This window comes from Elaeis guineensis, chromosome 12, assembly GCF_000442705.2.
Source record: "Elaeis guineensis isolate ETL-2024a chromosome 12, EG11, whole genome shotgun sequence".
NCBI classification, from domain to species: Eukaryota; Viridiplantae; Streptophyta; class Magnoliopsida; order Arecales; family Arecaceae; genus Elaeis; species Elaeis guineensis.
Window position 1 is genome coordinate 10,351,787 of NC_026004.2, and position 24,858 is coordinate 10,376,644.

The 24,858-nt window shown below is 37.0% G+C and overlaps 1 protein-coding gene across 1 annotated transcript; it reads left to right on the forward strand.

The window, feature by feature from the left end:
* The first annotated feature begins 254 nt into the window (after positions 1–254).
* On the forward strand, positions 255–24,341 carry LOC105055348 (MLO-like protein 9). Its single transcript, XM_010937114.4, has 15 exons — positions 255–398; positions 1,446–1,503; positions 1,763–2,004; positions 3,258–3,374; positions 3,522–3,582; positions 4,198–4,286; positions 4,666–4,740; positions 4,819–4,907; positions 8,331–8,380; positions 8,466–8,506; positions 8,587–8,760; positions 19,699–19,734; positions 19,842–19,909; positions 22,813–22,873; positions 23,213–24,341. Exons 1-15 carry the CDS (start codon positions 255–257, stop codon positions 23,588–23,590), a joined length of 1,683 nt encoding a protein of 560 aa, XP_010935416.1. The 3' UTR covers positions 23,591–24,341.
* Positions 24,342–24,858: the final 517 nt, after the last annotated feature.

Genomic DNA, 24,858 nt, shown 5'->3' on the forward strand with positions numbered 1-24,858 from the left:
TTATTCGCTATTTACGTGTTTCCAAACTGCTCCTCCCCCTAACGCTAATTAATAAGCATAATTTCCTTCGTTGCGTTTCAGAGCTGGGATTCATTTTTTTGAAAAGAAAAAGAATTTTCTTTCCGAGAATTTCTGGCTTGGACATTTATACCTTCGCTCTCCCTGAGCCATTTGTCGTTCTTTTCTTCCGCTCATCTCTCTTTTTTTTCTCTCTATTCTTCTTTTCTTTTGGGTGGTGGCACGAGATAGTGGTAATGGCTGGGGGAGGAGGGGGAGGGGGAGGAGGAGCGCCTCCGAGAGAGCTCGACCAGACGCCGACGTGGGCCGTCGCCTCCGTCTGCGCCGTGATCATTATAATCTCCATTCTTTTGGAGAAGGCCCTCCATCACATTGGAGAAGTAATCCGCCACCTTTTGCCTTTTTGTTTTCTCACGGCTTTTTATTTGTTTCTGGAATGGATTGGGATGACGGCATCGGTTCCCTTCTGTGTTGGTTCGGTTCTGGTTCTTGAATTTTGTGGGGTTTGGTTTGCGCATTCTAGACAAAGATCCGATTTTTTTTAACTTTTTTGAAACATGCTTCTATTTTTTCTTGAATTGTTCGGCATCTCTTTTGGGCTTTTTAACGTGGATTATTGCATTTTGTGGGGGTTGGTGTGCAAAGTTCCAATAAATGTGCGATCTTTAATTGTTCGAAACGTGTTTCTATTTTAACTGAATTCGTTCTGTATTTTTTGCGTTTCCTAACATGGGTTCCTGAAGGAAGGGACCGTTGTTCTAACTTTTGATTTTTTTTTTTTTTGGTGGTTTCCTTATATTATGCGGCTTGTTTTCTAATTTGTTATTTATCAGATAAAAGTTGATCTTGTTTTCTTCATTTTGATATCTAATAAGAGTTTTAGGTTTTCTAGATTAAAGACGTTAATGAAAAAAATTTTTCCCTTTCATCTTTTAAACTTTTCCCAGGTTTTCTGATGGATTTGTCCAACTTTCTCTAAAAAAAGTTTACCCAGTTTTGTTGAATTTCTCTGTTGTTCTGTAGCAATAAAGGAAATATATAACCTATACAAACTGATGTCCTAATGCTTTTTGCGGGCTGTTTTGTTCTTCATGTTTTCTTTTGGTTAGTTTGTGGTTTAAATAATGGTTCTTTATACATATTTGTTTTGGATAAATAGTGTTTGGTGTTAAGAGTTTCACTTTTTAAGTATTGATTGCTCTCAATTATTTGTTCTACCGACCTTAATTCTTTCTCTTCTATCACAGTCATGATTACATCTCTTCATGAATCGCATGTATTGTAGAGCACCATGCCAATTTTTGTTTGGCTTGGTAGGAAAGATCAAGGCTATTTGATTTGCTGGGACTTATTTGTTCTGTATTCTTTTTCTTTTTGTTGGCAAAGTTGGAAATTTTATTCACCGTTGACCTGGATTTTAATTGCAGTGGTTTAGGGAGAGACGCAAGAAAGCTCTGTTTGAAGCTCTAGAAAAAGTTAAAGCTGGTAAAAGCTAAGAGCATATAATCTTTCTAATTAGATGGATTTGAATTTTCTAGTTAAACTTGAATTTTCTTTTATTGTAGCTCATATTATTATGTTTTCTGAGTTGTAATCATCATCACTGGTTACTAAAGCTTGTTCCTCTTTGATTTCTTTGTGGCTTCTTTTTGAAGTGTGTTTGCTAACAGTATCATGCACTCTTTATAGTTTCTATGGATATCATGCTAATTTAAGTGACTCCATGTTTTGGCAATTAATGCAGAGTTGATGATTCTTGGTTTCATCTCCTTACTGCTGACATTTGGACAAAACTACATTTCCAAGATTTGCATACCAGAAAAAGCTGCGGATACCATGTTACCATGCCATCTCGACGATGATCAAATGGAAGCAGAATTAGCAGAGGGTGGTCATCACAGGAGGCTTCTGTGGGATGCAATAATGGATTTATATCCAGAGCGTAGGTTCTTAGGTGCGGCGTCTTCTGTTTCTAGGTGTCCCCCAGTGAGTAAATTAGCACATGCTCTTATCATAAACTTGAATTACTTTTGGTTTTGCTGATTTTGAGAACTAAGTAAATTGGGTTTGTTGGTGAAAACATGTACATAATGCAACTCCATAGCAAAACACAAGATATTGCTGTCTTTATGAAGTTTGGCAGGGATTCCTGTTTCCACCCCATATTTTATGAAAAATTCGAAAGTCTTTTGCTGCCTTGGCCAATATTTGTCTCCAATGCTTATCATGATTATGCTTTTTTATGTTCTTTCGACCCTTTGAATGGCAAGCAGAATATGTATTAATGCTTTATAAACTTGAATCTACAGGTGTCAACAGAATTTCTGACAAGTATGGAAAATTGTCAGGCTAGGACCTTGTAATGTATCCTGATGTCTGCCTCGGAATACTCTGAGTAAATTATGGAACAGAATTTTAATCTGCAGTTTGTTAGAAAAATAAATGATTGTGCCTTCTCATCACCTGTCTCATGAACTTTATCAGTAGGTTACCACAGGCCATAGTGCAGTGCATCACCATCACTGATAGGTTAAAAATGAAAGCTGAGATGAAAAAGGAAAGACAGCAAGGGAGGATGCCATAATGTTTATATTATTTCCTACTCATAATGCAAAATCTCTGACTACTCAATTACAGAAAAAACAGAAAGTAGCAGGTTAGCTGCATGGGGCAAGTAACATTCAATGAATAACTCAAGACCTTATACTGGCTCTTGTTTACAAATTGACATTTCCAAGGAACATCCTTCACCATAAGAGTCCACTTTAGCAATTACATGAGTCATCGCAGTTGCTGATTGTGGGGCACATTTGAAAGAATCCCCCAATCACAGGACCCAAACTTTTCCTTATTTTAGATGGCAATCCTGAATCGGTAAGATAAATCCATCGAATCTTGCTTATCATGTAGTTGCATATCCTTTTGTAGCTGCATGCTGTGGATGATATTTTTTCTTGACATTTGCTATCATGACCACGAGCTAGAGCCAAACTTTCTAGCCTTCTTTTGGTGATTAACTCCCTGCAATTTTTCACCCAATTTCATTGTTTAAGTACATAACTAGCTGAAAAATTTCATGCAATTTTTTTCAACATTTTGAAGACTTCACCCTTTTTTTTCTATATTAATTTGATGTTAGTTATATATTGCCCAAAAACTTTGGGAATTTTTCAATGCACTGTGAATTGACTTATTGATTTTTTACCTTCTCTGTGTTTCTTTGAGCTTTCTATAAACAGGGAAAGGTGTCACTTATTTCAACAAATGGACTGCATCAGTTACACATATTCATATTTTTCTTGGCAGTCTTTCATGTATTAAGTAGTGCTATTACAATGGCCTTGGGAAGAGCAAAGGTTTGTAGAAACTTGAGTATATTGTTACTTTGTGCTGTTGGTTTCATTCACCTAGATAATGTGTGTTGCTTCAAATATGCACCTAGACTAAAAGTATTTAATGTGGAAGTGTACACTGTTGCTTGATGAACAACCTCTTTTCTGTAGATCCGCAGGTGGAAGGAGTGGGAGAAGGAGGCTTTATCCCCAGATTATGAATTCTTCAATGGTATTTCATTGCATCTTGCTTCATTCTTTGGTTGGATATTCTATAGGGTAGCTTCCCTTTATGCTAAATAGTAAACTGACTCCTGAAATCTTATTGGGCCAGCTGAGGTGCTTCCTAAGTTTAAGCTAAACTTTGGTTAGCCAGAAATCTTAGTCAATGACATATCAGAGCAGTAAGAAATTTTTTATTTGCTACTTCGAATCTTGATTTTTCCATTTGAATGGAATTTCTTTCAGTCATTACTGGTCTCTCAGCTCTTGCTAGCAAGCCAAGATTGCTCCAAATTCTCGATTCAGAATGTAGTATAATTCACTCCCAGCTTGGCTGATCACCACTAATGAGAGTTCACTGACTTGGAACATCAGCCATCTTTTTCTTATTTTTATGCCTTCTTCTACTTCTTCATCAAAGTCAAGATCCTACTACCACACTGTACACTAATTTGTAACCAATAAACTTGCTATTTACAGTTAACATGTTAGCTACAGTCAAAATTACTAGCATAATTTGTTTGAAGGTAGTTATTTCTTTTCCAGGCTTTGAGATTTCATCCTTTACTTTTTTTGTCATTTTTTTACTCACTATGCCTTCGTTTATTGTGTTTAAACAACGCAGATCCTTCAAGATTCAGATTAACTCATGAGATATCTTTTGTGAGACAACATGCAAGTTTCTGGAATAGGAGCCCCATCTTATTTTATACAGTAAGATATCTTTTTTATTTTAAGTTTGTCAGAAAAGTATTTATACTACATTTATGTTAGTTTTGGTCATTGCTATTTTATTTTTATACATATCAGCATACCTGCACTATAACACAACTCTAATATCTTCATGGATTCCACATTTCAGACCTAAAATGTCTTCTGTGCAAATATTCTTGCATCTGAAGTTTCTTCCTTATGATTTAGCAAAATTGCTTGAGTTTAGATACCTCAAATCCATGGTGTTTTTGCTTAGATGGTACAAGCAAAAACAAGCACATGTTATAATATTTGATTCAGTAGCTCATGTTTGCAGTTAAGTGTGAGTCTTTTTCTTGATACTGTGTTTGTGGCACCTTGTAATGTCCATCTTTTGCAGGTGAGCTTCTTTCGTCAATTTTTCAGATCTGTCCGTAAGGCTGATTATTTGGCCATGCGCCATGGTTTCATCACCGTGAGTTTTCTCAACTGAGAAATGTAAATATTTCATGAGAAGTTCTTGTGAACTTTTTTGATTATGTAATTTTTCTAGGTTCATTTAGCTCCTGGCAGTAAGTTTGATTTTCAAAAGTACATAAAGAGGTCACTGGAGGATGACTTCAAAGTCATTGTGGGAATCAGGTACAAGAAGAAATCATTTGTAGTCCTTGTCAATTCATGTAGTAAGACAGGTCTATCATGTTTCACCACACCAAAGAAGTAGAGAATGATTTAAAAAAAAAAAAATCATTCACCTCATCCATGCTGGAAGAAACTGTTCATTTTTACTTACATTTCTACTTTTACTGCTATGGGTTAGTTCTGCTATTCAAATAACACCTGATAGTAGTACTCCTAGACTGTTAGCTCTAATAATTTCATAATTGTATCAACCTGTTTCTTGTCTCAGCATCAAAAGAACTTGAAGAGTAAGAATGATTCTCTTTTTGTGTCATCTTCTATGGCCATCAACACTTTCACAACCTTGATCTCTTCCTCGACAACCTATTAAATTTCTACCTATTTCGCCATGACCATTATCATTAGGAGTCCGTCTTTCATTAGAATTAGTCCATCAGTTGACATACAAGGAGAAGAGTGTATTGTACATATGAGAATGCACTTTGTAATTTTCATAAATTTGCATATGTTAACTCACTACAAGGTTCGCTGTTTTGGTACTGGGCCCCATACTGGTGCTGGCCTATTACTATGTCGGTACGGGGGTGGTTAGGCATATCAAGTGTTTGTACGCCCTCTACTGCATGCTGATACTGAATCAATATAGTATGGTGTGCCCTGTACTGCACAGTTTGGTATAGTACAACAAATCTTGACTCACTATGATTAGCTTGTTAAATTATGTCAAGGAAAAAAAAAAAAGAATCATTGACATGGAAACTTCTTGCAACTTTGGAGAACTCTTTTCATGTTTTTACGTAACTACCACGTCAAGAGTGCTACATTAATAACCGCTCGAAGAGTCCCCTAGGTGCAGCAATACTCATTATTGCCCCTATTCTTGTATTTTATGTATTTTGCAGATTTTACTTGAACACTTCTTTCATATTATTACCAGAACATACAATTTCTTTGGCATCCAATGTTTCCCTTTATAAAGTCCCATCATACTGTAGCTAATAATGCCTCCTTATTTTTACACAAATCAACTCAGGTTGCAACATCATTCCAGCCTCATCATAGTCATAAAGCCACCATTTTGAGAGAAGAATTGAGATGCTTATCCTTCTTCCTCTGCCTCCCATGCACCCATCTCCACAAATTTCAATCTATTTAATCAGGGATAGAAGTCCTATAGGCTATGCAGTGATCTCTGAGTCCATACAAAAGGGAAATATTACCAGCAAATACAACAATCTTCTTCTGTGACAGAGTAGAGGTCACAATCTGCAGATTTACAAGACCACGGTAAGCCTCTTTGGAGGTTAGGGAATTAAATACATCAACTTTGTAGCATGAGAAACATAAAAAGACATTTAGTCTTCATATAATCTTTAGATACATGGCACATGTCATCTGGCAGATGAGGTTTGGACAACAAACTATTCATTCACTGTAGCCTCTGTTATCCTGATACTCTGGCACATTCAACACCATGTCATGCGCAATAAGATCTATGTGAATTCAGACAATTGGAAAGGTAAAACTAGAAATATGTGATCTGTGCTTGTCTGCTTTCGCAAAGAGAGATAAAACCAACACAACAAGAATGAAATGATATTTTGCTGCCATGTTATGCTTTGAGAACCTCAGTCTTCTGTACTTGCAAATGAACCTCAAGGTCCTATTTAAGGGGGCATATACCGGGTTATCCATAGCTCGTCTCAGTTTCCAAGGATGACAAAATGATGAAGAAAAGAAACAGCTAGATGAGAAATATAGAAGATTTATAGAGAATAACCATAACCGTCAAGCTTTACTCTGGGGTCAGCAAAGAAGGCTTAGAGTGAATATTGAAGAGAATTAATGGAAGAGAAGGAAGAAGAAAATAATGATTTTTCTGAAAAAAAAGGAAAACAGAGGGTTTGAAGAGGAGATATCACATTAATGGGCCATGCATCTTACGATGATAGGCTAATGATTTCAGGCATAAGTTGCTAAAATTTTGTACCTCATATGTTGTTGGTCACTCTAATCATAGGTAAACTATTATCACTCTAATCACACCAAAACCTATCAGGAAATTAAGTGAAAAGAAGACATAATGTTTAGAATGGTTTTTAGTACCAGATAATGCTGGTCTATTGTAGGCTTTCCAACTCAGTGATAGGGAACTAATACATAGTACACCACTCATACTGAGTGTTGTTACCAAGAACCAGACTATACCAATACTGTATCAGTTGGTTACTCGTACAGGTACTGAAACCTGTACCATAAACCTTGTTATTTAGAACATGATATATGGTTTTTCTTTGTAATGTGAAATGAGAGCTATTCACTGTTTCTAGCAATTTTCTAACTTAATAAATAAAAAGTCTGATCCATTATGGGAGCTTAATATTTGAAGACATCCTGGAAGTCTAAAGTTCTGTAATTGACTCTGTGAACTTAAAGTTTGTTGAGTAAAAATTTAATAAAATGAAGGTGTTGTAGTCACACATGCATAGCTTCAGGGTCTTAAATTGCATCTTCAACCAAATGTTAATGGATAGGAGCTTAAGGATAGAAAGATGAATCCTGGAATGCTTAAGATATATCAACTTCAAATACATTTAGTAAGATAAAACGAATAAATGAAACAATATGCTTGAATCTGTTTTTTGTCTTCTTTGCCTATGGTTTGGTCTTTGGCTGGGGCTTGGACCACCCACTTGACCGTGGTAGAGGCCCAAGTGCTGTGCTGGTCCATAGGTTGATTATATCCTCTCCTTAAAACCCATCTCTTATCCATGGACACATTTTTTAAAACTCTCTTCCATCTCTGTTAAATTCATCATCAAGATTTTTTTATTAAGACAACATTTGCAATCAAATTTTTAACCATAACCAATCATGAAGTACCTTTTTCATCTCACTTTGAGATTCATTGGTCTTTGTCAGTGATTCTGAATTGTGAAAGACTATGATATAACTTGATGCAATGTGAACTCTGATCTGTCCAAACTAATGTAATTGGAATAGATGGTCATACTCATACAAATATGTAAAATATGTTAGTGACAAATGGAACTTTAACCTTGAGGTCATGTCTCAAATTTCATATTATGTAGCATTTGCTAGTTTCATTTTCATCAAAACTCGTCATGTTCTGAAAACATTGAATCCAATTGCAATGGATGTTGGACTGTAGGTCATAAGTTCGTGTTTAATTTTATGAAGCAAGCAGCAAATACAATGATTTCTTTTGCAGTTGCAACATTCTGCATTCAACAACAGATATATTGTATTTTGCTGTTACAAAATTAAGATGCTTATGGTTCTATTTACTTCTCTTTTTTGGGTCTCTGGACTCTTCTTTCTTTGTATTTCTTGGTCATAAATCTGCACTAAGGTCTGTCTTGGTCCGTGGCTATTAACCTGTTTCTTCTTATGTCCGAGCAGTCATGTTTTATGGGGTTCTGCTGTGCTCTTTTTACTTTTTAATGTCGAGGGTGAGTTACATTCTGAGTGTTTAATCATCTTTATTGACCCACATATATTTCAGTTTTTTGCATTAACAACTTTATTTGCTTACAGGATGGCACACAATGTTCATCATTTCTGTTATGCCCCTGATTGTAAGGAACATTAGTGAGTAAAATTGATTTTCCCCATTTTCCATAGATCCGGTTTTCTCATCATTTGATTGTTTATGCAGATAATATTGGCAGTTGGGACAAAACTGCAGGCTATCATCACAAGAATGGCTGTTGAAATCCAAGAGAGACATGCAGTGATTCAAGGAATTCCTCTTGTGCAACTTAGTGACCATCATTTTTGGTTTGGTCATCCTCAGCTTGTTCTGTTTCTAATTCATTTTACATTATTTCAGGTACCTTATTCATCTCTTATGTTTTCTAAGATTTGTGTCCACTCATTACATTACATACATATATACATATACATATATATGAAGAGAGAGTGTAGACTTTGCTCCTCTAGAGAAGAAAGAGTATATTGTCAAGTCCAAAATAAATAGTGGAGCATCCAAATTGAAGATCCACACTGTTGATCATGATCTATGGTATTTGTTTGCCATGGAATCTCTCTTACACCATCTAAGGGGATGGGCGTGCCAGAGAACTTGTTGGCATAAGTCAGATGGCAAGGGGTAGACATGTGTGTGGATATGCGATTAGTGTTGGAGCAGCTAGAAAGATGTTAGAGCAGCTAAAAAGATGGCGATTGAAAGGGGGATATAAGAGTAACATTGGTGCGGACATCAGAGCCATCAAAAATCGGCAACATGATTTAAATTCGATTTGGATCGAAGAAGCCTCATTAGATTGATTCTACTTCAGTTATTTATTTTCAGTCAATAAATTTTAATGCATTTAGCTTTGGATCCATAGGGCCATACTTGGATTTGTCTACGTCACCTTTAGAGCCACCACTCTTCACATGCCAAGAGAAGAAATATGCATGCCAGCGTGTGCCGTGCTTATGCCAAGTTGTGTCAAGCATCAAGCACCCACATGGAGTTCCATTTTTTTCCTAGAATTCCTTAAGAGTTCTTGGCTACTTATTTATTTTGTTGAAAGCTGATTTCTTTCCCATGGTAGATTATTTTATCACATATAATGCTTTACCTTTTGTGGAGGGCTGATTTCTTCTTTGTAAAAGATAAGAGATTCCTAAAGAAACAGGACCCTTAGAGTCCTATATAAATCTTTGTATCTTCCATGAAGAGGACAATGAATGATTTTACAAACTTCACAAATATTTGTGTCAATCGCTCCGAGAGGAAGAGGGTGTGAGACCCAAAATCACCCCACAAGGGGAAGGTGTGAGGCCCACTTTCTATCCTACTCCTTCTACTTAAGATCCAGTGTTCCTGCGACTCTGATTCGACTCCACCATCTACTCACGCAAGCCTATTCCGCTAAGAAAATATCTGTCTCCTCCAGAATTTTTATTTATCTTGTTGAGAGAAGGAGTGATTTCTTATTCTACAGATCATATGTTGTCAAGGATCTTCGTTCCTTATCAGTTGATCTTTGATTTGTTTAATCCGATGTTGGTAAAGACCTAGTTCTTTATCGATGGATCTATTTGGTTAAAAGATTAAGAGCCATAATCAGAGTAGTTTCTTAACTACCACGATCCGGATTCTTATCATCTTCTTGGATTTTTCTCACGGGTTTAATGTTTTATTTTTCTCATTCCATTCATATTTTTTTTTTTGCATTTACTCGTGAGCATGTTTAATTTCTGCTATCTGTTTATAAAATTCTCTATTGTTAGTTGTTTACTGATCTCTCGAATGAAATTCGTCTATATCATTTAGATTGATCTCGCTTTAGTCTCGTATCAATCAATCACGCTTCCTGAGCAGAATATAGGCAACTATACTGTTTGTCCTAGAAATAATGAGCCCTTGACTGGATGTGATTTGTTGTTGATGAACAGAAGAGAGCTTGATCAATGGGATTGATTTTCTTTTCCTCTCTTCTTTAGGATTGTCCCGCATCAATTTGGTATTAGAGCCGGTTGATTAGGGCTTTAGTTTAAATTCAGCAATTTAAATTTTCGCAAGTTAAATTTTCGCATTCTAAATTTCGTATTTTACTTTCAAGCATTTTAATTTTTATTACACCTTATTTCTGCATTCTAGAGTTGCATGACCACTAGATCAACTACCTGGTACCAACATCCTACTTCTCCATCCAACACCAATATGGATCCCAATATAGCAGCCATCATTAATGCTCTGACTGAAAAGTTTGATGACATGAAAAATTTTATGAAAGCTATGGATGAGAGAATAGTGGTATTAGAAGAAGCTAGGTAGAAACAACCTGAACCTAAGTCTTTCCGACTACCTATAGGACAAAGAGATAGGAATCTAGAACTTGATCGACCTGTAGGGGCACGCCCGCACTATAACCAGTTCGATCAAGATGAGCATATTCTTAGGAATGTGAAGGTCGAAGCCCCAAGTTTTGATGGTTGTCTAGATCCGAGAGAATACCTAGATTGGGAATCAGGTATGGACCACTATTTTGGATGGTATGAAATGTCTGAAGTAAGGAGAGTTGGGTTTGCTAGGATGAAATTGGTTAGGCAAGCCCGATTTTATTGAAAAATTGTTGAGCATCTTCTCAATCAAAGAAGATAAGATCCGATAGAAACCTGAGATGAGATGAAAGAAAAACTCAGAGAGAAGTACCTCCCCACCTCTTACCAACAAAGACTTTTAGATCAATGGCAGAGGCTTACTCAAGGGAATAGATCAGTCACCGAGTATATCACGAGATTTGATGAATACCTTATGAGATGTGGAGTAGTCGAAGATAGGGTTGTTACCTTATCTAGATTTAGAGCTGGATTACAAGAGGATATTCAGCGTGAGCTCTTTTTGCGAGAGGTAACCATGTTGGAACAAGCTTATCAACTTGCCTTAAACTTTTAGAGATTTTTTAGATATTCGACTCCCCGTCGTTCTGAACCCAGTCGAGTAATCCCTTCTGGATCGAGACCTAATATTAATCAAACTCCTAGTAACGGACATCCACTTACAAATCCTATTGGGAGAAAAGAAGATAAAGGAAAAAGAGCTATAGGAGAGTTATCAAAAGGAAGTAGTTCTCGATCCCATTGCTTCAAGTGCCATGGTTACGGTCACTTTGCTGCACAATGTCCCAACCGATCATTATTCGTAGAAGAATTAGAAGGAGAAACTCTAGAAAATATTGAGGAGGAAGTTTATGAAGCTGATCCAGATTTAGCCGAGCAATTTGAGAGTACTGAGGATATCCTAAGTTATGCCGCATCCGAGTCAGACCTTAGGCTTGGAGTCGTTAGGTATGTCCTAGCACAAACTAAGGAAAGTGAAGACTGACATAGGATCTCTATTTTTTATACCTTCATAAAATTTGACGATAAAATTTGTAAGGTGATCATTGATAGCGATAGCTGTATCAATGCCATCTCCACTGACATGGTTAAGCGATTAGGATTAACTCCTGTGGATCATCCCAGTCCATACCGTGTGTCTTGGATTGATTCATCTTCTATTCCCATCAAATTTAGATGCCGTGTGCCCATCCAGCTTCATTCCTACCAGGATCATGTGTGATGCGATGTCTTACCCATGAAAGTCGGAAGTATCATATTAGGTCGGCCTTGACTATTCGACAATAATGTTACGATTTATGGCCGAACCAACTCCTGTAGCTTTACTCGTCAGGGTAAGAAGATCACGATTAATCCTTCCCCACCTAAGGCTACTAATAGAAAGATAGGCGATGGACCAAAAGAAAATCTCAAGAAGAAAAGCCTCCATCTGATAGGTGCTAAAGAATTAAAGACGACCATGAGCGAAGGATCATCAGTTTGGATGCTTGTTGCTAGAGAAGTTCATGAGAATTCTTAGGTGGATTATCCTAAGGAAGTAGCTAGCCTTCTTAGTGAGTTTCATGATGTTTTTCCTGAGGATCTTCCAGATTACTTACCGCTTATGAGAAACATTCAACATGCCATTAATTTAGTTCCTGGATCTACCCTACCCAACTTGCCCCACTATAGGTTGAACCCTAATGAGCATGCCGAGCTACAAAGACAAGTTAGAGAGCTGATAAAAAAAAAATTTGTGAGGGACAGTTTGAGCCCTTGCGCGGTTTCTGCACTACTGACTCCAAAGAAGGGTGGTACATGGAGGATGTGCATAGATAGCCATGCCATTAACAAGATCACCATTAAGTACCGCTTCTCCATCCTTAAGTTAGATGACATGTTAGATATGATGACCGGATCCACTATCTTTTCTAAGATTGATCTTAAGAGTGGTTACCATCAAGTAAGGATTAGACCGGGAGATGAGTGAAAAACTGCTTTTAAGACAAAATGATTTATATGAGTGGATGGTGATGCCATTTGGATTATCTAATGCCCCTAGTACCTTCATGAGGTTGATGACCCAAGTACTACGATCATTTATAGGAGTATTTGTAGTTGTATATTTTGATAACATTTTGATCTATAGTCGAACTAGGGAAGACCATCTAGATCATCTCCAAAGAGTGTGTCAAATTCTTAAAACAGAAAGCTTGTATGCTAATCCTAAGAAGTGCGCTTTTATGATAGACCATATCATCTTTTTAGGTTTTGTTGTTACCTCCAATGGTGTATCTGCTGATCCTAAAAAGATTAGAGCAATAGTTGAGTGGCCGGTGCCCAAGAGTGTGCATGACGTGCGGAGTTTTCATGGATTAGCAATCTTTTATCGTAGGTTCATAAAAGGGTTTAGCACCATAGTCGCTCCCATCACTGACTGCATTAGAAAGAAAAAATTTGAATGGACTAGGATAGTCAATAGAGCCTTTCTAGATATTAAGGACAAGATGACCTATGCCCTAATCTTACGTCTCCTTGATTTTTCTAAGATTTTTGAAGTAGCATGCAATGCGTCAGGAGTTGGGATTGGTGGTGTCCTTAGTCAAGAAGGTCATCCGGTAGTATATTTTAGCGAGAAACTTAATGATTCTAAACTCAAGTATTCTACCTACGATAAGGAGCTTTATGCGGTAATCCAAGCTTTAAGATATTGGAGGCATTATCTACTACCACAAGAATTTGTTTTATACTCTGACCATGAGGCCCTTAGATTCCTGAATTTTCAAAAAAATTGAATCATAGACACGGTAGGTGGGTCGAGTTTTTGCAAGCCTATACTTTTGTTTTGAAACACCGTGCAGGTGTAGAGAATCATACTGCTGATATCCTGAGTCGTCGTCATACTTTGCTGTCCACCGTTAGTATAGAAGTTGTTGGTTTTGATAAGGTTAAAGAAAATTATGAGGAGTGTCCAGATTTTGGTGACATACTTACCGCTTTACGTAAGGGGCCATCTAGAGAATGTAGTGAATATACCCTTCAGGATGGTTACCTATTTAGAGAAACTAGGCTGTGTATCCCCTGTATATCTTTAAGAGATTTTTTAGTTTGAGAATTACATGCTGGAGGATTAGCTGGATACTTTGGTAGGAATAAAACTATAGAGTTGGTAGAGGTCCAGTTCTTTTGGCCAAGCTTGAAAAGAGATGTCGCCCAAATTGTTGCCCAATGTAGAACATGTGCCGTGGCCAAGCAGAGAAAACAAAACACCGGCCTATATACACCCTTACCTATACCAGACTGTCCTTGGCAAGATGTTAGTATGAATTTTATTTTGGAATTACCTAGAACAGCTAGAAAGCATGATTCTATTCTAGTGGTTGTAGATAGATTTTCAAAAATGACCCATTTCTTGCCCTGTTGCCAAACGTCTGATGCGTCGAAAGTTGCAAGGATATACTTTGATGAGATTGTTAGACTACATAGATTGCCTAAAATCATTATTTCTGATAGGGATGTTAGATTTATGAGCTACTTTTGGAAAATCCTATGGCACCTTTTAAGCACAAAACTAAAGTTTTCTTCTGCCTATCATCCGCAAACCGACGATCAGACTGAAGTGGTTAATAAGAGTCTTGAAAATTTTTTGCGTTGTTTAATTGGGGAACATATGGGTAACTGGGATCTTTTGCTGCCCCGAGCCGAATTTGTATATAATAGCTCTGTTAATAGGTCCATTGGCATTAGCCTTTTTAGAGTCATTTGCACAGCATGTCAAGAGTCTGTATAAAGAGATCAGTAAAAAAATTAGTATGAGTAATAATGTTTATAAACAAAATGCAGATTCTCATAGACGTGTCCAAGAGTTTGCAGAGGGAGATTATGTGATGGTTCGATTGAGGCCTGAACGGTTTCCATCCAGAATCGTGAAGAAGTTACATGCCCAAGAAGCAGGTCCGTTTAAGATCATAAAGAAAATCGGATCAAATGCGATGTTGTAGACCTACCTTCTGATTTTGGGATTAGCTCTACTTTTAACATTACAGATCTTGTCGCCTATAAAAAACCAACTCGGATACCTAGTGAGCCATTTGAGCCTGAACCAACCTCTGAGAGAGAACCTGTCTCTGAGTGTCCACCAGTCAAAATTTCAGCAAAACACAATCAGATTGAGAGAATTTTGGATGAGCAGATCCTCTCCACCCGGAGTCGAGGCTATCAGCGGTATCTGATCAGATGGCAAAGTCGACCGGAGTCTGAAGATACCTGGATCACTCGAGAAGAGCTACAATGCATTGATCCCGATCTACTTGAGCGTCACCAGAGCAGAATCGACCCACAGTCGACAGGATCGAGTTTCTCCCACCTCAGGAGAATTGGTGTGGACACCAGAGCCATTAAAAATCGGCAACATGATTTAAATTCGATTTGGATCGAAGAAGCCTCATTAGATTGATTCTACTTCAGTTATTTATTTTCAGTCAATAAATTTTAATGCATTTAGCTTTGGATCCATAGGGCCATACTTGGATTTGTCCACGTCACCTTTAGAGCCACCACTCTTCACATGCCAAGAGAAGAAATATGCATGCCAGCGTGTGCCGTGCTTATGCCAAGTTGTGTCAAGCATCAAGCACCCACATGGAGTTCCATTTTTTTCCTAGAATTCCTTAAGAGTTCTTGGCTACTTATTTATTTTGTTGAACGCTGATTTCTTTCCCATGGTAGATTATTTTATCACATATAATGCTTTACCTTTTGTGGAGGGCTGATTTCTTCTTTGTAAAAGATAAGAGATTCCTAAAGAAACAGGACCCTTAGAGTCCTATATAAATCTTTGTATCTTCCATGAAGAGGACAATGAATGATTTTACAAACTTCACAAATATTTGTGTCAATCGCTCCGAGAGGAAGAGGGTGTGAGACCCAAAATCACCCCACAAGGGGAAGGTGTGAGGCCCACTTTCTATCCTACTCCTTCTACTTAAGATCCAGTGTTCCTGCGACTCTGATTCGACTCCACCATCTACCCACGCAAGCCTATCCCGCCAAGAGAAGATCTGTCTCCTCCAGAATTTTCATCTATCATGCTGAGAGAAGGAGTGATTTCTTATTCTACAGATCATATACTATCAAGGACCTTCATTCTTTATCAGTTGATCTTTGATTTTTTTAATCCGATGTTGGTAAAGACCTAGTTCTTTATCGATGGATCTGTTTGGTTAAAAGATTAAGAGCCATAATCAGAGTAGTTTCTTAACTACCACGATCCGGATTCTTATCATCTTCTTGGATTTTTCTCACGGATTTAATGTTTTATTTTCTCTCGTTCCATTCATATTTTTTTTTGCATTTACTCGTGAGCATGTTTAATTTCTGCTATCTGTTTATGAAATTCTCTATTGTTAGTTGTTTGCTGATCTCTCGAATGGCATTCGTCTGTATCATTTAGATTGATCTCGTTTTAGTCTCGTATCAATCAATCACGCCTCCTGAGCAGAGTATAGGCAACTATACTGTCTGTCTTGGGAATAATGAGTCCCTAGCTGGACGTGATTTGTTTTTGATAAACAGAAGAGAGCTTGATCAATAGGATTGATTTTCTTTTTCTCTCTTCTTTAGGGTTGTCCCGCATCAAACATAAGCCTAGATTCCTTGATCTTTGACTTTTGCCACTACCATACCATTGTTATAGGGAGATGGATCTAGATAGGGATGGAATGTAGACAGGGTTATAGTAGTAGAGATCTAAGTCAACACTACTACTAAGCTAGAAAGCTACTAATATGCTAAAACAATATAAAATTCATTGCTTTGGATTGTCGAAGCATCTTACAAAGTACCACTCATTTATACTAAAAGATAATAATTGCCCACTTTGATGGTTGCTACCTATGTCTCGCCTCCACTTCTGGCAGTTCTGGTAATTGATGCCAACAATTTTTCCACAATATGTGTTCGTTAGCATAGTTGCTTTGCATCAATTGTTAAGCTAATAATCATATCTTTTCGGTCTTGGTCTATTGAGACATGTTATGTTGGTTGTTTTTTTTTACTTCAGCCTATAATACGGTCTTTTGTACTTTGGAAATATCTTGAAAATCGATTCGTTACCTTGGTCTGCTGGCCATTCAACTTCATGGCCTTGTATTGTAATTGATCTATCGGCTGCTTATTGACATCATGGTGAATTCTTTCTATACCATCATAGGTGAGGTTTATCATGGTAGGCCCTATCCTTCCCAACAAGGGTTAGGTAGTTTCTATCTGCTTTTACTTTGTCTAACCTTATCCACATGGTGTGTACTTACTGTTTCTAGTAAGTTGTTGAGATAGGATGTAAGTAGTATAAAAAATGCTTAGAAACTAAAACTCATGTATTTTGCCAGATAAATTTCATTTATCATCTTTAAAAATTGATGATATATTGTTGTTTGATTGTTAGACAAACCTTGCCACTAGATCAATACCATAGTTGGTTTAGTCGGATTCAAGATTCCATTTATGGCTGCATTTGGAAGTTACTAGTTTATAACAATTTGAACTACTACTTGTTGGATATATAGTGGTTGAAAGTCCTTTTATTTTTTTCCTCATTACTTATGGATCTTGAGAGGCTAAATTTGGGATTTTTTCATGATTTCATGCATCCGTGCAGAAAATATTTGCAATAGCATGGCGTAATACAAACAAGGATTTACATCCCAACGGGATGGGGGGCATCTTGGCCGTCCTATCCCATTCTTGTGAGAAAACAGGACCAGGATGGGCTTGGGGCTCCAAAACCCATCCACTCAGGGGGAGAAGAAGAAAGAGGAAAGAAGAAAAGGAAAAAAAAAGATGAAGAAAAGAAAAAATGAAAGGAAAAAAGAAGAAAAAAGAAAGGAAGGGAGAAGAAAAGAAAGGACAAGGAAAAGAAAGAAAGGAAGGTAAAGGAAAAGAAAGAAAAGAAGGAAGAAAGGAAAAAAGAAGGGGAAGAAGAAGGAGAGAAAGATGGATGATATCCATCGAGACTGCAGTCGAGAAGGGATAGGATAGCAGGGCATCTTGTTCCATTGAGAAATTGGGACACCTTTGTCCCATGAAATTTAAAACCTTGAATACAAAAGTGTTTATGTTATCAAGTTGATAAGGAATGCACTACTTAAGGCATTAGATTCATGGAATTCACATTACGACAAAGGAGAAAACCAAAAAGTGAAAATATGTCGAAAATGATTAGCCAAGGTTTGATTTTGTTTTTGGACATGGAGATTGGAGACTTTGATGTCTTTTTAGTCAATCCTATTGTTTTCTAGCGGTAGAAATAATAAATAGACATATTGTATGATCTTCTTACTTATGAGCTAATTTTGATTCTTTACCCCATTAAATTTAAATTTCTCCCTTGATATTCATATTTCATTGCATTCTTTTAATATTTTTTTGGGGTTTCATAATGCTTTTGTAGGTCTACTGCCCTTTTAGTTTTGGCACCTGCTTTTGGGATATATATTTTCAGCTGAACCTGCAATTCAATTCAGTATACCTCTTCAACTTCATGTCACCCTATTCCTTGACTCCCTCTGTTAGTTTACCTTTTAGGGCCTGTTTCGGAACTTCTTGCTGGATTTGGCTGCTAGAGAGAGTGTGGGGAAGGAAGGGAGGGAGCAGGGGAGGACAGATAGAAAATAGGGTCCTGCAGGATCAAAAGAAAACAAAAAAAGTCTTGGAGAGGTCTTCTTTTTCTTAATCCCCTGGGGAGCGGGCTGCCTAACCTCCAGCTCTCCCTTCCTCCTCTCCCATTCCCTCCCTTCACCAAGCACTCCAATCCCAGCCTATCCCACTGGATCTAGCCTAAAAGGCCCTCATATTCTCCTTAGTTTCTTTAGACCCTACATCATCTTACTAGTCTTCAGACTTCCCCATCAGATCCTGGGTACACTTTCTAACTTAGGCTTCTTCAAGTTGAGACACTAACCATGTTTGTTGTTCCTATTCTGTATCTCACTTTTCTTGAGTCAGCCCTGATGTATTCCTGCTTTATCAAGCAATCAGGGTATCTTTCATCATCTCATTTTTCAGATTTTTAGCCTTTTAATCCACCTACTAGTAGTGGTTAATTATTATATCAAATTGTTGGATTTTGTTTTCTGTTATTGGATCAACCTAAAATACTTTCTAAAGATTGGTCTTCAAATTTGGTCCCCCTGGATTGTCTTAGCTTCACATTTATCCAGTGCTCTGATTAGGCTTAGAAACCAAATAAAACACCTATGATATGCTTGATTATGAAGAATCTCCAGTGGCGAATCTGCAGAACATAAACAAGGTTGGAAATGGCATTGTAATAAGGTGATGGCACTTGCTAGTAAATGAAAAGATCTTCTGGTTAGTCTCCTATTTTGATTGTAAGTTTACAAATGTTGGACTGTACTCCAATACCATAAACGTTGAGGGAGTGAATAACATTTCTTAAGAGTATTATAGAGGTGGCATGTGATTGCAAAGAACTTGTCCTATGAGTATGATACCAAGTTAAAAGGTGTCTGTGTGGATATGCAAACTTTTGGCTTTGCAATCCACATATGTTCATACTCAAGACTGGACTTTTGTGCAAGTACAAACATGTCTATTATGAGTTTAATAGTTATTTGCCTTTACAAGCTACTGTGTAAACTGTTAATTATCTCTACTGAACTCTAGTGCAAACCTTGTAAATAAAATATGTTTTAACTCTGATATCCTATAGGTTAAAGGAAATATTGAAGAAACAAATTTTAATCGCTTGCCATCATATAAATCAGGCCTTAACTTTTGATACTATTTCTTCAGCGAATACACTGTCATCCTAAGTTTTTTTTGCCTATGAGATGAATTGTAAAGCATTTCGAATTTTTTTTTTATAATGTCTTTGAAAAGCATTTGAAGTGTGTCCTTTTTTACATCTTTGCAGAATGCATTCGAATTAATATATTTTCTTTGGATTTGGGTAAGGCTTTGCTTCCTCACTTTTGGAGTATTTCTCCATTTTGCATGTGGTGATTATTATATTTACCTTATCTTTCTTTAAGCTAACGTTCAATATGTCCCTGGCAGTATGAGTTTGGGTTGAATTCCTGCTTCCATGAAAATAATATGATCATCACTGTAAGAGTCTGTCTTGGGTAAGTTTGATAAAAATGCCCTTCTTTTCCCTGCCTGTAATTGAACTTAAACTTTATTTTAGTTGCCATTTTTCTCCTGAAGGCTAAAGCAATTGCTTACTTTAGATGGGACTGCTAATACAGAATGACTTGTCATTGTATAATTTTAGAAACATGTATAGGTTTTATTTATTTGGTGTTTGCCTAAATGACATAATTTGGAATTATATAATAGAGTGTCGAGCAATTTTAAAAGGATGTTCTAAGTACTGTCTTAATGGAATACTTGAAAAGAATATTGTCACAAATATTCAATGACTATTTAGCACTGCTCATTAACATAATTTTGTTACGTTCCCTAAATATCAGAATAATATTGTGTGATATAAGTTCTTGTTTCATGCTGCCTTGATGTCATGATATAATGGCTCATGCTGGTAATACTTACATGGTTTGTTCTCATAGAGTCACTCTTTTTTGACATTTTCTACAATCATCCGTTGGCTTTTTTGTTTTCTCAAAACCACACTGCAAACAGCTTCATTATTATAAAGGGAGATATCTATATTAATAATGCCTTGGTCTAATGGCATGAGTATTGGCATCAATCAAGGAGTCAGGTGTTAACTTCCAATTGACAAAGATATGTTAGTGTAAGTACAACCATCATAATGTAGGTGAGGTACACATTAGTTTGTATTAGGGTATACCATATCAGTCTCATGTCATGAAAATTTATTTTGACATTTGAGACTTCCCAGATTAGTAGATTGGTGCATTTATGCTTATTTCAATTTCTGTTTTCCCAGGAGAACTCTTCTAGGGCCTTCTGTGTTAGCTTCGGAAAGTAATTATTAAAGATTGAAGTGCTTTTTCTGGACTTTTCTTTTTGTCCTTGTCCATCATGTAATGTAGCTGTTGGGATTGTTGAATCTGGTGACTTAAGGCCCATGGTTTGCTTGAAATTTTTGATTAACATCATATTTGTTGTTATTCCTTCCTCTTCTCTGACCAGTAAGTAGTGTCTAAAAACACTTCTCAGTTCTCAGCCATTGCTTATTTTCAGTTTCCCATCCAACCCAAACCACCTAATTTCATTAGATGTCACCTACTTTCTTGAAGAGGCTTGTGGGTTCTCCTGTTCTTTAGGATTAGGAGCTAGAAAGTTTCTAAGGTTCGCTTTCTTGTTAGCTCAACATTATATAACTTACCCAAATAGGATTTTCTATTTTAGCTTATATTTTGATATTTTCTTCCATGACCACAAAAGATTGTTGTTAGGTTTATTTCCTTTTTCTATGCACTCAAAATTATTTTAATCAATTTTATGTACACTGGATTTTTTTTTGGCTCTACATTTTATCTTGATCTGTGATGTGATTAATTTGAAAATTGATATTACATTCTTAAGCCATCATTATGCTGTCATTCTTGTGCTTGAGACCATTTCTTGGTTCTAGGTTCCATGTTATAGGGGCGTACTTGATCCTCCTTCCCAATTTTGATGTATCTGTCTTCAGCTTGGCCATCCTTGCTGTATTATCTATTTCAGATTGCTTATAGCTCACCACTTCTTTTGTCCCATCACCAGGGCTTTATAATTCTAATGTTTTGTAGCAAATCTTTGTTCATATGTCAATTCTTTCCTAGCCACTTTGCAGGTTGCCATTTGCATAATCTCATCTAATTCTCTTTCCTATCTAGCATTGGTTCCCTGCATAGGGAAGTTTATTGGATTGACCTTTGCTTTAGTGGGATTCATTATATGGACTATCTCCAACTTCATAAACCTACCTCAGGGATGATTATTCCTTGAAACTATGGCATTGTTTGTTTGGTCTTGCCTTGATTTGCTATCTATATGGGCACAGTTCCTTTTACGTCTTACTCTTGATATCCTACATGAACACAAAAATTGCTAGAAAGTTTGTTCTTCTATTTGATGGTAATATCAGTATTTATGTGCCACTTCTGACTTACCACATTCTTATTTGCAAATTTCTTCAAAAGAAGGATATATGGCTTCTAAACTTGGTTATATCTCTTGTTTAAGGATTTCAAAACGGTAATATAAATTGGAGAAGGGGAAAGAAAAAACTGAAAGGGAGAAGAATAATGATATTCTACTTAACTTGCAAAGATTCTTGAAAGCATGTAGAAGAATAAGATGAAAAATAAGTAGGAAACAATGGTAATGTGCAGAAATATATATATATTATGCACACATGTAGTAGTTACATAGGTAAATACTTTCATATGTTTGTGTGCATTGGCATGCACTGATGGGGCTCATTGCTTATGTATATGTAAGGATGACCACTAATAGTGGCTGGAAATATGGATTTCTTTTGTGCTTCTGATTGATCAAGGTAATACTTTAAATTTCCCTTTTGGAGCCATAAATACTTCAGCTTTCTTCTTAGCGAGGCTGGCAACTAAATTAGTTAGCTCAAAAGAATTGGTTAATACAGTGATTAACTACTGCATGGTTCTTGCATGCACTCTGAAACTTAGCAGAAAGATTCAATAGAAACAGACTTTGTAACTTCAAGCTATAAGGTGCCATGTTCTGCAGAAGATGAATGTAAAGCATAAATCTGTTAGAAAAATGTCCTGCTGAACAATGTAAAGTGGAATTGGAAACAAGTTCGTGACATCAGTAACTAATGGAGATGGAGTATTATAAATTAGATTAAGATAGTTGGATATATTCATAAAAATCCATAGCCATCCTAAGGGTCAGAGTTTGGTCTAAATAATAAGGATTTAAATCATATGAAGGATTGAGATGTGCTAAACAAATGATTATAAGATGCTTCCTGTGATGATAGGCATGATATTGACATGTACAGCAGCAAGGTAAGATATGGCCTGCTGAGTCTGCATGTAGTTGAATTATGATTGTTTTTTGGGGTTTTGTGCAGAATGGGGGTTCAATTTGTATGCAGCTATGTTACGCTCCCTCTTTATGCACTTGTATCTCAGGTATTCTTTTATCCATTTATCTTGTATCATTTTTTGGGTCCAGGAATGGCTGACTGTTATATAATAAATATATATGTTCTCCTACTTAAATTCATGAAATGATTGTGAAGTCAATATGTATACATGCATCTTTACATTTCTGTTATTAACGAGGGGCAACTGGCAATTTACTATCCTTCTTCATTTGGATTGCATGAAGATATTAGTTATCGCTTTAAAAGGGTTAATCTGATGATAATGAAGTAGTCTGCATGTTAAGCAATATCATGGCTAAATGCACATCTTCAGAAATTATGAAGGCTTTAGATTCTGACACGGAATATTTTCTTCTTGCTCCAGATGGGTTCCCAAATGAAGAGGTCCATTTTTGATGAGCAGACATCCAAGGCCCTCAAGAAATGGCACCACCAGGCAGTGAAGAAGAAGAACCCACCAAAGAACTCATCGAACTCACCCTCCGGATCCCCAACTCCAAGTCCAAGAGCAAGCCAAAATCCAGCCCACAAAACTATGAGGAGCATTTCCCTGACGACTTCTGGGAGGAGGCAGTACTCAGACCCAGATGCGTTAGATGCCAAAGCTGAAGCACCATCCTTGTCATCAACCACCACCATGGTTTCAACTGTAAATAATACTGACCTGCTAACTGGATCAAATGAACAGCATCGGAATGGCGAAGAAGATGAGTTCTCATTGGTAAATCTTACAGATTCATAATGGTGCATGTAATATCACGATTTTATACTTTCTTGGTTTTGATGCTTCTATGAGAAATGTATATTTATTTGGACATCCTGACTGGTGTAATAGAATACATTTTACAGAATTTTGAAGTTGAATTTGAGAGATTCTTCAAGGAACATTGGTATATCCTCGAATTGTTCAACAAGGAGATTATAGTTTTTGTGGCTGATAGGCCTAACATCAAATCTGTGGCTGATCACAAGGAGTTATCCATGATCTTGTTGATCTGTTTTCCTTTTTACTAAAATTTACAAACTTTAAGGGGAAACAAAAATTAGTATGTCCACAACATTCCTTGAGATATTGATTTCCCTTGCAATGTCTGGCTCAGCCACTGGCAGGCTACAGAAAATAGGATCAATATTTGACATACATTCCTTGACTGGGAACCTTTTTTGTTGACAGGACTGACCCATTAGCTGGGGATTGGTTTCTTATGAGCTTTGATCTTAAATCTTTAGCAGCATTACCGGTATAAGCATCGATGTTAGGTTCTTGGCCTGCACTGTTTTCTGATAATGATTGATGAAATCACTTTGCCTCTGTTCTTCTTTAGGGATGATTGGCAGAATGACTTGTTTAGTAATTAAGATATCAATACTTATAGAAAAAATATATAAATGTTACAAACTAAATATTGAATTTATATAGATTAATTTATACTGGGACATGTCTATTTGAATGGAATAAGATCATGATAGCTGAAACTTCTCTCCAGTATAACACAAGTCTTGTGTCCTTAAATGCCCAAGTGGAAGAAAGAAACAGAAAGACTTCTTACTACGTCTGAGATGGGGAGTTGCCACCGCTGCAAAGTTCGAATGACGGGGTTTGGTCTTGGTGCCACTATGATTCTCCTCTCGTTCTTCGTCTCAACCTCGTCCCTCATTTTTGAATGCCACTTGGTATAAAACGCGAGGCCGGCGAAATCCGAAAGACCATGTATGTCTCTCTTCAGCATTCAATCGAATAGATGTTGTGCTTCGCTGCCTACCACTCTTCTCATAGCCAGAGAGGCTGAGAATATTGCATCCGTGGCAAGCGAGAAGGATGGCTGCGAGGGACGTGGAGTTTGCCGGAGATCCGGCACGGCCGCCGGATGATTAGGATATGCGGAGCAGCTGCACACGTGCAAGCTACTGGACGTACGCGTAGAATAGAAACGAGCTTGCAAACTACTTTCGCTACCATGGCATAAGCCTTTGATTCCCCGTATAGATCTGCAGTGAGTATGTCCGCAT

Excerpts from the sequence above, each read along its gene's own strand:
- LOC105055348 (XM_010937114.4), top strand. The coding sequence starts at position 255 with ATGGCTGGGGGAGGAGGGGGAGGGGGAGGAGGAGCGCCTCCGAGAGAG. Across the intron at positions 399-1,445 it reads CCCTCCATCACATTGGAGAA|TGGTTTAGGGAGAGACGCAA; the intron begins GTAATCCGCCAC and ends TTTTAATTGCAG. Across the intron at positions 4,287-4,665 it reads GCCCCATCTTATTTTATACA|GTGAGCTTCTTTCGTCAATT; the intron begins GTAAGATATCTT and ends CATCTTTTGCAG.